The following is a 14,987-nucleotide window of genomic DNA, read 5'->3' as shown; positions in this document are numbered from 1 at the left end:
TCAGCGCTGTCCCTGCGGTCAGCCCCGCCCACTCAGCGCTGTCCCTGAGGTCAGCCCCGCCCACTCAGCGCTGTCCCTGCGGTCAGCCCCGCCCACTCAGCGCTGTCCCTGCGGTCAGCCCCGCCCACTCAGCGTTGTCCCTGCGGTCAGCCCCACCCACTCAACGCTGTCCCTGCGGTCAGCCCCGCCCACTCAGCGTTGTCCCTGCGGTCAGCCCCGCCCACTCAGCGTTGTCCCTGCGGTCAGCCCCGCCCACTCAGTGTTGTCCCTGCGGTCAGCCCCGCCCACTCAGCCCCGCCCCCACCCCGACCGCCGGAATTTAACCTAAACGGAAAAGGAAACCGGATCAAAGTCCACGCGGGCTCCTCCCGGGTGGGATGTGGGGTCCCGCAGTCTCGGATGGAGCTCGAACCTGACACTCGGGCGACCCCGGCTCGTCCGTGGGGATGGGGTCGTGACCGGGACCCGCCCGCGTGGCTCACCGTCCTCGCTCTGGTTGTAGTAGCCGCGCAGGTTGTCTAGTTTGTGTTGGTAATTCTGTGCGGTGACCTTGGAATTCCGCGTCTCGCGGTCCCAATAGTGCGGGTCCTCCTGCTCCACCCACGGCTGCTCCATCCACGGCGCCCGTGGCTACGTCCTCGGGCTCGCGGAGTCGCTGTCGAGCCGCACGAACTCCGTGTCGTCCACGTAGCCGACGGAAAAGTAGTGAGGCTCCCCGCGGCCGGGCCGGGACACGGCGATGTCGAAATATCTCAGGGAGTGGAGACCTGGGGACGAGGAGAGGCTGAAACCCGTGACCCTCCTGCCTGTGCGGGTCCCAGGTCCGGGAGATGGAAAAGGAGCCAAAACAGAGCAGGAGTCAGGACGGGGCGGTGGACACGCGCACTCCCCGGGGTCCTGCGCCCCCGACGGTTCCCTCCCCCCCCCCCCCCCCCCCCCCGCTCTTCCCCGAAAAGCCTGTTTCCTCTGGACCCGCACTCACTAGCCCAGGTCGGGACCAGTGCCCCCGAGAGCAGCAGAAAGAAAATTGGTGACCCCATGACCCCCATACTCAGGGTCCGGGGACAATCTGAGTCGGGCTGGTCAGCGGAGAAATTATTAACGGGACGGCGGTGACGCTGATTAGTTTCTCTAAATACTGGACACCCAATAGGAATGACATCTGGGGTCGCGTCATGAGTATTCAGGAAGAAAAACAAGAGGTAGATTGTGAAAGACAGAAGTGAAACCCGCAGAGATGAGGACTCCCTAGCACTCACTTTCTCCGCCAAACTCCGCCCTGGGGCTGAGACACTGAGAGTCAGGCCAGGGGACCCGGGACTGTGTTCTGACCCTACTCCTGAGCGGAGAGCTCTTTGTCACCCTGTCTCCCTGAGTCCTGGCCCAGGGGCTGTGTGAGGAAAGCAAAGAGACACCCCAGGCTGGGCTCCGGCCCTTCCTCCTCTTCTCTTCCCGGAATCCCTTCCCCTGAAATAAACTCCTTGCCTCCCACCCCTTATCTCTTCCCCTGGACCCTTCTGGAAGAAAACTCACCCCAGGGAACCTAATGTCACAGAGTGAGCTTGCCCTGGGAATGGAGGTGGATGGACAGGGTTTCTCTTAACCCTAGAGGAGTTGTGTCTGAAAACACGGGATGGAGACTCTCAGAGACCAGTCTCCCTGTTGTCTGTGAACCCCAGTGGGGAGCACAGTCTTGGGAACCCTGAACATCAGGAAGCTGATCTGTAAAGAAGTGATTTTGGCCCCTTGGTACAGAAATGTGTCTAACCAGCACTGCAGTCAGACTCACAAAGCTCCTGAATTCTACTTCCCACACAGTGTGTCTGTGACTCGGGATTGTTACATTGTGAAATGATCTTCATTCAGTAGCCCTGAGTTTGTCTGTGAGTCCCCCACGTCCTCAATACAGAGAAGCCCAGGGAAGCCGTGTGTCACTGTGCATTTCAACAGGAGCATGTACATCCTGGAAGTTACAAGTGCTCAATGCGGTCATCCAAATGATGGAGAGAGAGAAGGAAGGTTGGCTGGAGGGGTCCCAGACCCAGGACAGAGTAAGGAGAGTTCACAGAGGGTGTCAGGGAGCCTGGAGCCTAAATCAGCCTTCAGAGGGGCAATGGTCCTACCTCAGTTTCCCCGCTGTTCTCAACCTTTGACGGGAAGGAGCCTGTAAGCTGTGAGGTCCCAGAGCAAACGGGGCAGCAGATTTGAGAGCACAGCAGCGGGGCCATCGTCCGTTATGCTCCCTCAGGCTGAGGTCTGGGTGTGCATTCTCACGCTGCCACGTGACCTAGTGGAGGAAAGAATGACAAGAGAGGAAAAGGGAAGAACTGCTGGACCAGCACCTTTACGTAGACGAGAAGGGATGAGGCCTCGAGAACCAGCAGAGGGACGGCTCTGGCTGGGAGTGTGGACAGCTCACCTGTGGTGACGTCTCCGAGTAGACAGTGTTGGAAATATGTAATAATCATCTTCTAATGTGACCAGTTTTGTCAGTGAACAGGAAAGATGAGATGGGAAGGAGGGTAGATGTTTGAGCAGAGGATGGGGGAGACTGAGGGAGCCGTGCAGGGACAGGATGATTGTGGGCAGCAGTGTGGACCCCCTTGTGGTCCCGGTCATGATGTTAATGTGACAGCATCCATGTGCCTGTGTTGTCTCCAGCCTCCTGTAGCAGCACGGGGCAGGTGCAGGGAGGGCAGAGGTAGAATTCCCCTGCTGTGTGGTTTTTCCAAGCAAGGGTGACAAGGCAAGGGAGACCAAGGGAGGGATTGAAATGCTGTCTCATGGAATTGAAGATGAGTGAGGAGGGAGGAGAGGACATTGAGGGGTGAGGGACGGTGACTAGATGGTAGGATAATAACCTGGGATCCCAGTGGGCACAAAGGATTGTGGGAGGTGATGTAGCACAGGGTGGTCTCAGGCCTGGGAAACGGGCATATTTGTGATGAATTATTTGATGATATTACATTACACATGTGATCAAATAATCGCACCAGTGTTTCCAGAGCTGAGGCCGCCCTGTGGGGTGAGTAGGGAGATGGAGGGCAGAGTGTGGGAAGCATGGCGTGGAGACTGTGGGAGGGCTGGGTTATTGGCAATGACAAGTCTAGGGGATGACAAGGGAGGGGGCCCACGAAGAGCAGAGCAGAAGGTCATGGAGGAGAGGAGCTCAGGGAAGTGAGGAGCCAGGGACTGAGCATCCTCTGCTGAGTGTGTTCTGTCCCTGCTGTAAAGTGACCACAAACTGAGGGGCTTTAAACAACAGCCCTATATTATGTCATGCTTTGCATAGGTTACAGGTCTGACATGTCCTCACTGGGTAGGAATAAGGGGTCAGCACATCTCTGCCCCTCACTGGGACTCTGGAAGAACCCACTGCCAAGGTCATTCACTTGTTTTTGAACTCAGATTCTTGCAGATGTGGGACTGAGTCCCTGTTTCCTTGCTGGGTGTCAGCTGGAGCCACCCTGAGCTCCCAGAGGATGTCTTCAGTCCTGGAACGTGGCCCCCACAGCACACACAATCCTTCCCCCACGTGGAAGCTCTCTGCCTCCCCTCACCCTCATCTCTCCTGCAGCCTCTCTGACTCCAGCCAGAGAAACCTCTCTGCCTTTAGGTTCATGTGACATGATTGGGTCCAGCCAGGTGATCCAGGATGGTCTCCCTGTCCTAAGGTCCTTAACCTTCATTACATCACCAAGTCCCTTTCTCATGTAAGGAAGCCTGTCCACAGTCTCCAAGGATTTAGGATGGACATCTTTGAGGACTAATATTTATCCTTCCTCATCTCATTATGTTGAAATCACGAGGTCAAGATGGTAACACTCTAGGGAGGGTGACAGTGAGCCAGGAGCTAAAAGAAATGAGGTGATGGCCTGGGGGTCCCCAGGGATTACCTACAATGAGGGGAGTGGGGGCTCTGATCTGATGATGGATTAGGGGATGTTAGGAAGGAGAGAAGGGAAAAGTCACAGCAGTTGAGGAGAAGGACCCCACCCACCTCCAGGCCCAGGGCACAAGGTCTGTGGGAGGGGAGACACCCCCATGGCAGGACTTCAGAGGGAGCCATGTCCTCAGGGAGACCCAGGTCCCTGTCAGAGCTGCAGGTGCAGGAACACCCTGGGAGGACTGTGTGGATTTGGCTGATCCTGGGCTGAGACCTCCGGGGGACACAGTGGGAAGATTTCAGGAGCTGGGGAGGGGGTGTGAGGGGAGACAGAGTAGGGGTGCATGGAGCCTGTGGAGATGAGCGTGCAGGATGTTTGGGGGACCAGCAGTGACAGAGACAGACAGGGGAAAGGAGAGAGTGAGGTCAGTCCTGGTGGATTCAGGGCAGATGGTGGTGAGTGTGAGAGAGGGAGGTGGGAGGGGCAGGGGTCTGGGGCTCTCACTTGGGCTCTGTCGATGGGGAGGGGGAGGTTTAGTGTTATCAGTGTTAATTCTAGTAGGTGGACACTTTCTTGACCTCCTGATTGTGGGGTGGAGTGTTGGAGGAGAGGAAAGTCTTAGAGGACATTCTAGAGTTCACTCTTAACCCTTAGGGAGGGGATTGTCCCACACCAGGTCTCAGTGTGACACCTTCTTTTGGAGATGTGACTTCTGGGGCACCAGATATGACCCTGACATCGCTGTCCCTCTGTTCTGCTGCTGAGGTGACAGAAATCCCAGGGGGCTGTGCTTTGCCCCATCTCCCCCATGAGCATGTCCACAGTGTGGAGGGTTCTGTAGAGAGTGAGCTGTTGTTCCCAAATAAATAATAATTTCATTTCAAAAATTCAATTTAAAGAAACAGGTGAGAAAGAGGGAGTGAAAGAAATATTTCTACTTCTCAGTTTACGTGGTGTTTCATCAAGGGGACAGAGAGAGGGGTGGCCGGGAGGGGTGGACACTCAGAGACGGCACAAGGCCCTGAGCGCTCCTCTTCTCCACGTGAGAGGCTCTGGGGGGATGACACAGAGGACCTTGTGTGACTTTGACACTTCATACTGTTAGGGAATCACAGTTGTTTTCTTCAGTGTAATAATAATAGTATTTGAAGGAAAAACTTATTTTTTAAGAGATGAATACTGAAATCTTTAGGGGTGAAGGTCCTAATGTTAGCAGGTGATTTACAAATATTTTAGCAAAAATTATAGAAATATATTACACAGAGAAAATACAGCAAAATGTTAAAGTGCTCCAATATAGTTGTTTCAAAATATTTACATAATTAAATAAAGTTCTTTCTAACTTTCTGTATGCTTAAAATTTATCACAGTGACTTGGAAAATATTTTAAATTATGATACATAGTAAAAGGGGAAACATTCACAACATGCTGTTGAATGAAATATGGGCTTTAAGTATGTGTGTGAGAAAAGTCAGTGTGAGTGTCTCTGTGTGAGTGTGTGTCCATGTCTCTGAGTGTCAGTATGTGTGTGCCAGTGTGGTGCACACTAGCTGTGTTGGTGAGCAGCCGTGAGTGTGGCAGTCTGAGTGCACTCACTCACTCATTCACTCACTGAGCACAACAACAACGGGACATTTCAGGGCAGTGGGAATGCAGCTGTGGACATCACATCCCTGTCCCTGTCCTCACAGAGCTTACGGTCTCACGAGAGGACAGACAGTAAACAAATAGATACAGTGTAAAGTGTGCTAGTGACCTGGGTGTGAACAAAAGCCCAGCAGTGTGGGAAGAGGGAGGCTGAGGTGACCCGGGCAGGGCAGGGAGGCCCCTCAGCCCGGGGACAGAGCGCGGGCTCCAAGCTGTGAGCACCCTGGGCGCCTGTGCAGGAGGAACACCAAGGACCGGAGTCCGGGCCCCTCACACGGCCACTGCTCTGTCCCCTGGACCCGGACTGGAAAGGGTCTTGCAAATGTAACACATTTTGCAAAGGTCACTGCAGACTTTCCAGGAGTTGAAATGGGACGTCCCCCCCCCCCCCCCCCCCCCCCCCCCCCCGTGCGCAGCCTGGGCGCCCAGGGGCCCAGCTGGAAACAAGTGCATGACCATTTTCCATGTGTCCTTCCTGAGAGAATCTCACACAAGTGCTGTTACTGTTGCACATGGAGAAGGAGCGCTGTAAACATAGAGCAGAAGAAACGTTTCTTTCCAGTTTCCCGGGAGTCGTGTCCTCATCACGGGGCTGGAGAGCGGGGTCGCAGTGGGCAGGGGGCACCTCGGAGACGGCGCAGGGCCCCTGGAGCGCTGCTCCCCCTCAGTCCCTGCCCGTCCCTGACCCTGACACCTGCGGAGCCCAGGACGCCCGGAAGCCTCTTCACCCCCAGGGAAGCCCAGCTCAGGTCAGCCACCGCTGACCCACTGTGACCCAGACCCTCCCAGCAGTCAGTCAGCGTCCGGGGGCCTCGTGGGGCGCCCCCGTGTGGTCAGAGCACTGAGGATGGAAGATCCGCTCCCCTTTCTGCTGCTCAGTGGGGCTCCCCGGGGTCTCCCTCTGCTCCCAGTACAGAACAGGGCCATGAACGCTGAGGAGACCCAACCCTGTGTCAGGACGACAGATATATGAAAAGATGCTCATCTTCACTAGCTCTGAGAGAAATGCTAATCGAAACTACAATGACTATATATATGTGGTTTTATTTCTGGACTTTCTATTCTGTTCCATTGGTCTGAGTGTCTATTTTTCTGCCAATACCATGCTGTTTTGATTGTCGTGGCCCTATAATATAGTTTGAAGTCAGGTATTGTAATGCCCCCAGCTTCATTCTTTTTCCTTAGGATTGCTTTGGCTATTCGGGCTATAGTTCCATATAAATCTGATGACTTTTTCCTCCATTTCTTTAAAAAATGTCATTGAAATTTTGATGGGAATTGCATTAAATTTGTATACTGCTTTGGGTAATATAGCCATCTTGATTATATTTATTCTTCCTAACCAAGAACAAGGTATATTCTTCCATCTCATTATATCTTTTTCGATTTCCCTTAACAATGGTTTATAGTTTTCATTATATAAGTCCTTTACATTCTGCATTATTCCATACGTAGGTGGGACATAAAAGTGAAACTAAGAGACATTGATAAGAGTGTGGTGGTTATGGGGGGAGGGGGGAGAGGGAGAGGGAAAGGGGGAGGGGGAGGGGCACAAAGAAAACTAGATAGAAGGTGACAGAGGACAATCTGACTTTGGGTGATGGGTATGCAACATAAGTGAACGACAAGATAACCTGGAGTTGTTATCTTTGAATATATGTATCCTGATTTATTGATGTTGCCCCATTAAAAATAAAATTATTAAAAAAAAAAAACAAAAAAAAACCCTACAATGAGATACCACCTCACACCTGTTAGATTGGCTGTTGTCAACAAGATAGGTAATAACAAGTGTTGGAGAGGCTGTGGAGAAGAAGGAACCCTCACTCCCTGCTGGTGGGAATGTAGACTGGTACAGCCAGTATGGAAGAAAGGATGGTGGTTCCTCAAGAAATTAAGAGTTGAACATATGACCCAGCAATCCCTCTATTTGGGATCTACCCAGAAAAACTCAAAAAATGGGTACACGAAGACACACATACCACCATGATCATCACAGCATTATTCACAGTGGCCAAGACATAGAACAACCAAAGTGTCCCTTGAGAGAGGACTGGATAAAGAAGATGTGGTCCATATATACACTGGAACACCACTCAGCCATGAGAAATGATGACACATTGCCATTTAGGACAACATGGCTGGACCCTGAGCATATTACACTGAGTGAAATAAGTAAGTCAGAAAAAGCTCAGAACTGGGTGATTTCACACACAGGTGTGATATAAAACGGAGCCTCATGGAGATTGAGAAAAGTGAAGTGGTTTCCAGGGGAAGAAGGTGGTGGGGAAGTGGGTGGAGGAAGGAGACTAAAGAGGAACAAATACTCAGTAATGGAAAATGACTGGACTCTGGGTGATGGGTACACAACATAATCAACAGTTCAAACACCATAGAAAAGTTTTACCTGAAACCTGTGTACTCTTATTGATCAATGTGACCCTGTTAAATTTGATTTTCTAAATAAAAATTATAAAAAAGATTCTTTGTGTTTCACCTTTGTCATTTTAATTGTGACATGTCTTGGTGTCAGCTTCCTTGGGCTCATCCTGTTTGGGAATCTCTGTCGTTCTTGGACGTCTGTGTCTGTTTCCTTCCCCAAGTTAGGGAAGTTTTCAGTCATTATTTCCTAATACAGGTTTTCAATGCCTTGCTTTCTCTCTTCTTCCGGTTCCCCTATGATGCGGATGTTGTTACACTCGATGTCCCAGAGGTCCCTTAAACTCTCCTCATTCTTTGGAGATATATATATATATATATATATATATATATATATATATATATATATATATATATATAATTTTTATTTTATTTTTTATTTTTTATTTTTTTTGGTGTTCTGAGTGGGAGTCTTTTGGTAGCATGTCTCCCAAATTGCTGATTCAGTTTTCTGCTTCATCTGATCTGCTGTTGATTCCATCTAACGTGTCTTCACTTTGACTGGATTCTCTTAGTGGTTACTGTGCCCCTTCTCTCCTTCTCCTCTCTGGTTGAAGTCCTCACTGAGCTCCGTGAGCCCCTCACACCAGTGCTGTGGACTCGCCTCTAGTGGACACTGGTCTCCATTCTGTTCAGTTCTGTTTCTGCACTTTGGTTTTGCTCCTTCATTTGGCTCCTGTTTCTTTGTCTCCTCATCTCAGCTGCCTCTCTGCCTTTGCTTTTATGTATTAGATGAATCTGCTCTGATTCCCAGTCTTGGCAGGGTGGCCTGATGTAGGAGGTGTCCTGTGGGGCCCAGTGGTGCAGTCTCCTGGTCCCCTGAGCTGGGTGTTCCACGAATGAAACTTGTAGGGGTTCCGTGTGCCCTGTTGTTGAGCCTTGATTGGTGTTGGCTCATCTGTGGGTGGGGTTGACCCTCAGGCTGACTGGCTGTGAGTAATGGCCACAGCCACAGCATAAGAGCTGCTTTTGGGGGGCTGTCCTAATAAAATAAGACTCAGCACAGCAGCCTGGTGTCTGCTGAAACTGCCCTTTGCTTGTTCTGCTTGTGGAGCTAATAGGGTGGTGCTGTGTTGTGTCTGAAGCCAGCCACTGAGTGTGTTGGTTCTGGGGCCTCTTAGGAGGGGATGCAGTGCAGTCCAAGGCCCAACACTACCTGGGAGGAGGTACAGTGATCCGTGGCTGGTAGCTCCCTGTGCTGGCCCTTTAAGAGGAACACCTGGGACTCCAGCCGCCCCTGTCTCACCCAGTCAGATGGAATCCCTGATTTTCACAGTCAGGTGTTGAGGGGGCTCCTCTTCCTAGTGCTGATGCTCTGGGCTGGGGAGCCTCATGTGGGACTGGGACCCCTCACTCTTCTGGAAGAATCTCTGCAGCTGTGATCTCTCTCCTGATCCTCAACTGCCACATGTGGGTGCAGGGCCAGCCCACTTCCTGTCTCCACCCTCCATCCTGTCTCAACATGGCTCCTTCTTTATGCCCTCAGTTACAGGACTCCTGCTCAGGCGGACTCCACATGGTTCTCCAGGTTGATTGTTCTGTAATTCAACTGTGATTTTTATGTGTTCATGGGAGGAGGCCAGCACACTGTCTACTTGTTCTGCCATCTTGACCAGAACCCCGACATGGCACTTTTAAATAAGGTGGTCAGAGTGGGTCCCACTGAGGTGACAATTGAGCAGACTCGAGAAACTGAGCCATGCAGAAATTTGACGGAAAGACATTCCTGGATCGCCCTCTGCATGTACCCAGGACTCTGCACGGGGCAAGTGATAAAACCGCAGTGGGCACAGAGGTGGGCACACACAGGCAGACTTCTGCAGGATCACTGGTGCCCATGGTCTCTCCTTCCTGCCCTGGGTGTTAGAAGCCCTGGAGCTGGGGGCGGGGGCACTGCTGTGTGGAGGAAGACCAGGAGAGGAGGGAGGAAGTAAAGATGGAAAATGGATGTGGGAAGCCCCCATCATCTCTGCTGTTGCTCTCCTGAGCCCAGGGTTCCCCAGGTTGTGGTGACTGAAGTGGTCAGTGTGGGCAGTCACACTAAGGGAGGCTGCGCATTGGTCTCTCACCTGCCAACAGCAGACTTTCCTGGTTGTGGGCAGGGAACTTCCTGACTGTGGACTCAGGACTGAGGGGGACGGAACCTGGGGGCAGAGACACATCAGTGATGGACAGATCTTGGTCTCTAAACACCATTCCACAATAAAAGGAACTAGGGCTTCTTAGAAAAATGGCTGATTTTAGGGCTAAGACAGAAGAAAATACAAGATGAGCCTGGAACATCTTGCAATGCCAGGGAGGGTGTACCCCACATGTGCAGCATGTCAGGGGACGTTGGGACAACCTGAAAGAGCTGCTGTGAGCACAGCGGGGACAGTGTGAGCACACGTAACAGGGGTGAGAGCCTATAGCCCACATACAAAGCAGGGCTTTACCTGTGTGGCGCAGTGGATAAAGCCTCGACCTGGAATGCTGAGGTTGCTGGTTCAAAACCCTGGGCTTGCCTGATCAAGGCACATATGGGAGTTGATGCTTCCTGCTCCTCCCCCTTCTCTCTCTCTCTCCTCTAAAATGAATAAATAAATAAAAATAATTAAAAAAAAATACAAAGCAGGGACCGATGAGTGCATGCTCCTCTAAGTGACTGAGACTTCAGTGAGGGCAAGACTTTCTTAGATTTCCAAATTCTACATGAAGAGAATCCCCCTCCCAGCAGGTGGAGCTTAATTCCTTCCCTTGAATGTGGGCTGGACTTGGTGACCTACTTCCAAAATATAGACCATGGAAAAGAAAAAATGACTAACTGTTACTAACTGTAACAACAACCAACCATTGAACAACATGGGTTTGAGCTGTGCTGGTCCAGTTACACATGGAATTATTTCAATAAATATATACAGTGTTGTAAATATATTTTCTCTTTCATAAGATTTTATGATCAACGTTTTTCTTACTCTAGTTATTTTATTGTACGATTATAGTATATAATGCTATATAACATATAAACTATGTTATGTGTAAGGCTTCTGGTCTACTAGTAGTTAAGTTTTTGGCAAGTCAAAAGTTATACACGGATTTCCTACTGAGTAGAGTGCATGGTGACCCTACCACCCATGTTGTTCAAAGATCAACTGTATTTTACATTGAGAAACTTGGTAGAAATCACCGTAATCATGTGGAAAAGGTGATGTTAATATCATGCATCCCCTGACAAGATGTGATGAGGAAGACACTTGTCCTTATGGAATTCCTCCCCAAACCCACATCCCAACCTAATCATGACAAACATCAAACAAACCTACAGTGAGAGACATTCTGCTAATTATCTGCTCGGGATCCTTCAAATCTTTCAAGGTCATGAAAACAGGGAAAATAATTCAGCAGATCAGAGGAGACACAACAACTTAGTGCATTAATGTTCCCAGATTTGATTCCAGAACAGACTAAGAACGTTACTGGAAAAAGTGGTGACATTCAAAGAAAGTCTGTAGCTCAGCTGACAGTGTGTCCAATGTTAAATCGCTGAGTTTCTTAGTCTCAGCATGGCTCTGTTACATGTTAACATTAAGGGAAGCTGAGTGACGGGCACACGGGAGCTCTGTTTTCTACCTTTACAACTCCTGTGTAAATCGAACATTACTCAAAAATAATTTTCAGAAGTGAAATGAAACAGACAATCCAATCAGAATCATATTTATGAAAGAAATGGAATCATTCCCTAACCAATGAGTGGTGCCCCTTATGTCGCCAGTTTGAGGGTGGGACCATACACATGACCCCGTGGTTGCTTCGTTGAGTCCATAGGGTGCTGCTTTGAAACCCAAGGTTGCTGGCTTGATCAGGGGTCGCTCATTCTGCTTTAGTCCCCCGCTTAAGGTACATATGAGAAAGCAATCATTGAACAAGTAGTATACAACACGAAGAGTTGATGCTTCTCTTCTCTCTCCCTTATGGTGCTTTTTTCCATAGCTTTCCTTTCTCTGACTCTCTCTTTGTCTCTGTCAAAAAAGAAAGAAAGGGAGAAAGAAAGAAAAGAAAGAAAGAAAGAAAGAAAGAAAGAAAGAAAGAAAGAAAGAAAGAAAGAAAGAAAGAATTTGAATCATTAATGAGTAAGATTTTAAAACAGAATGCACCAAGCCCCAATTTGTTCACTGGTGAATTCCACCAAAGATTTGGGGGGAGAAATTATACAAATTCTCCACAGTCTCCTTCAGAAGATGGGAGGGGAATACCTCGCACTTCATTCTGTGAGGTCAGCATTGTCCTAATACCAACACCACACACATTAAAAGAAAACAACAGACTGATATCTCTCATCAACACAGGCATAAAAATCCTCAACAAAATATCGGCAAGTCAAGCCCACAGTGTATAAGGAGAACCGTCCCTCACAGCCACGTGGGATCTGTCCCAGGTGTGCAAGGCTAGTTCAACAGTTGAAAAAGAATGCTGCCATTTTCAATCATTTTAATCTCATAACAGACATAAACTAATTACTAAAATTTTGCAGTACACCAAGAACTATATTTTTTGCCAATCTGACCAAAAGAATATGTATAGTTTTAATTCATTCACACTTGATGGATTGCTATTGTTGTGTTGACTGTTGTCATTTTAGGGGAAAAGAGGTCAGTGCTCCTGACAAAATAGTCAGTAATTGCATCTTTGAAAAATTCTTGTTTCACACCTATTGAAAATAGCTGCTCTATACTTTATGTAAAATGAACAATTAGACCAAAATTAGACACTCTCTTCACCTTCACAATAATTTGCCACAGAAAACAACACCCACCAACCCGCCGTCAGTGTGGACGGTAGGAGCAGGGCCGCCTGTGAGAAGGAGAGCTGTGTGTGTGGCTGTGAGCCTTTCTAACCAGAGGCACGCCTGTCCCACCCTGTGTCCCTAAAATAGGGGGCTGGGCGGCCAGATGGATGCAGACCTAGAGGATAAGTCTGTCTCTTCTATGTGTTGCTGCATTAAAAAGGCTTAGTTTTTTAGATTCGGTCCAGGACTCTTTATTATTGTATGAAAAGAAAAGGATTTACATTTTTTTATATTACATTTCTAATTTTTAGAATTCTGACCTGAATGTGATTTCTAAATGGTAATGAAAACAGCATGCTCCTAATAAGTTACACGCTGAATCAGTGCTGTGTGAATACGGGTTGGACAGCCCAGAATCACGGTCTGCTCGTCCTCGAATAACCGAGAACAACCGTCCCCGAGCTCCCTGGGTGAAGGCAGTGAACATGCCCACGGGGCAGCCCAGCGACACACAGCAGGTTCCGGGAGGCCCTGTCCAAGGTGCCCCCTCCCCAGTAGCTGGGAGACCCCCGTTTCCTTCTTGTCTATGAATAAACCACAGTGAGCTTCTTCATTGAGTCCCAGCGTTTACCAAAATCCTCAGAAACAAAAGGCGACACAGAGACGACTGGGTGCACAGTCTTAGGAGAAGCAGAGGAGGACACTGAGTCTCGTTGTCCCTGGAGTTAAACAGGAGGGAGCTGGGATGGAGGACCCCTGAGAGAACTGTGGGCGAGAACAGAGAGAAGGACGATGGAACTAGTTCCTGGCGAATCCTGGTACCAGGATCCTCCAGGGAAGCTGGGTCTGTCTCAGAACCACCCCCTGGGACTGAAGAAACGCAGAGAAACCCTTGTTCCCAGACACACACGGTTTCGGGTCAGACCAGGAGCCTGTGGAGGAACAAGAAACACTTAGTCTAGCTGTGGACCCGTGTTCCTCCAAATCCACGGAAAGAAAAATCTTGGTGAGACACTGCATCCACCTGATGAGAACGGGGTCCCCAGGCCTCCCTCACAGGGCACAGCGTCTGCTGTCCCCTCCCCCACCCCCAGGGGCAGAGGGTGAGAGCCAGCTCAGGCCTGAGGCTCTTCCCAGCAGGTGCCTCGGAGTCACAGCACAAGGAAATGGCTTCGTCCCTCTGCCACCCACCCTCTCAGGAAGAACCAGGCTGGAGTAGTCCCTGTTTCTCAAAATCCTCACGGAACGGAAAGGAAAGGAGGAAAGAGGATGTATTCAGCCACTAAAAGCACCTCAGACAGTGACATAAACTTCTCCATCCTGGGGTCCTGTCACTGGGACTTGAGTCGGGAGCGGTGTGAAGACTAGTCCAGCACTGAGTGACCCCTGCACGAGCGGAGTCCCTGGAGACCTCGTGTGTCTGGCTGGGATAAGGGTCCCCCTGGGGACACCCCCTCCCTAAGGCCGTCTTGTCTCCCCTCTGTCTGATTTCAGTGGCCTCCGGCTGTCTGGGGCATTGCTGTCCCGTGTCTGTCCCTTATGTGAGACAGGGGAGTGGTCAGGAGATGGACACACCTCGCCCCCCTCCCAGGCGTCCTGACGGTCCTTGCTCCGCAGACGCAGGAAGGTCTCGCTGCAGGAAGCGGAGCCCCAGCTCAGAGCCTGAGACGCGGCCGGCACCTTGCTCCACGCAGAACAGACCCAGGGTCAGGCTCCCGTCCGCCTGCTGCAGACGCTCAGGGACAGTGACTCTGCACCTGATGTAAAACTCCAGCACGGGGACAGTGAGAGGCACAGGCCTCGGACAGGAGTGCGTTTAGAAAGGGCCCCGCGTTCTGGACTTAGGCTGTGACCTCACACAGCGCGTCCTGGGTCCGCCCCGTCCTGGCAGATGGACATTTATTGCAGGGTTTCATCCCGGTTGGGACGCCCCTCTCCGTGCTGGACGCCTGGCGGCGGGGGCAGGAGGGCTACAATAGACGCCCGTGTGCACGGGTGTGTGTTCCGGTTTCACGTCCGAAACACCCAGGTTGCCTTGCACCCTGGACCCAGAGTAGGCACCCCCCCCACACACACACACACACTCCTACCTCTTCCCCCCGTGGATCTCCCACGGCACAGGACAACCCCGCATCCCTGAGACCCTGGAGGGCTGGAGCTAACTCCTTCTCTCCGCAGGAAGCTCTCCCACGAGGGTCTATGTTGGGGACCGTTAATGGCAAAAAGCCATTATAGATTCGAGGCTTGG

At 50.6% G+C, this 14,987-nt stretch overlaps 1 protein-coding gene across 2 annotated transcripts in view; it reads right to left on the bottom strand.

Moving 5' to 3' along the window:
- The window catches only part of LOC136387813 (patr class I histocompatibility antigen, A-126 alpha chain-like), a 192,054-nt gene that overhangs the window by 2,369 nt on the left and 174,698 nt on the right, over positions 1–14,987 (bottom strand). The window contains exons 1-2 of one of the 2 annotated variants that reach the window (XM_066359885.1): positions 1,260–1,310; positions 483–767 (exon numbers count right to left, since the gene is read on the bottom strand). In XM_066359885.1, coding sequence (XP_066215982.1) covers positions 483–615 — 133 coding nt within the window. In that variant the 5' untranslated portion in view covers positions 616–767; positions 1,260–1,310. Of the gene's footprint in view, positions 1–482; positions 768–1,259; positions 1,311–14,987 lie in introns of those variants that run through there. The other variant, XM_066359884.1, reaches the window with a different exon arrangement.

This window comes from Saccopteryx leptura, chromosome 1 (genome assembly GCF_036850995.1).
Source record: "Saccopteryx leptura isolate mSacLep1 chromosome 1, mSacLep1_pri_phased_curated, whole genome shotgun sequence".
Taxonomy (NCBI): Eukaryota; Metazoa; Chordata; class Mammalia; order Chiroptera; family Emballonuridae; genus Saccopteryx; species Saccopteryx leptura.
Note: the sequence above shows the minus strand (reverse complement) of the source record. Positions and strands in the feature narration are given on the sequence as shown.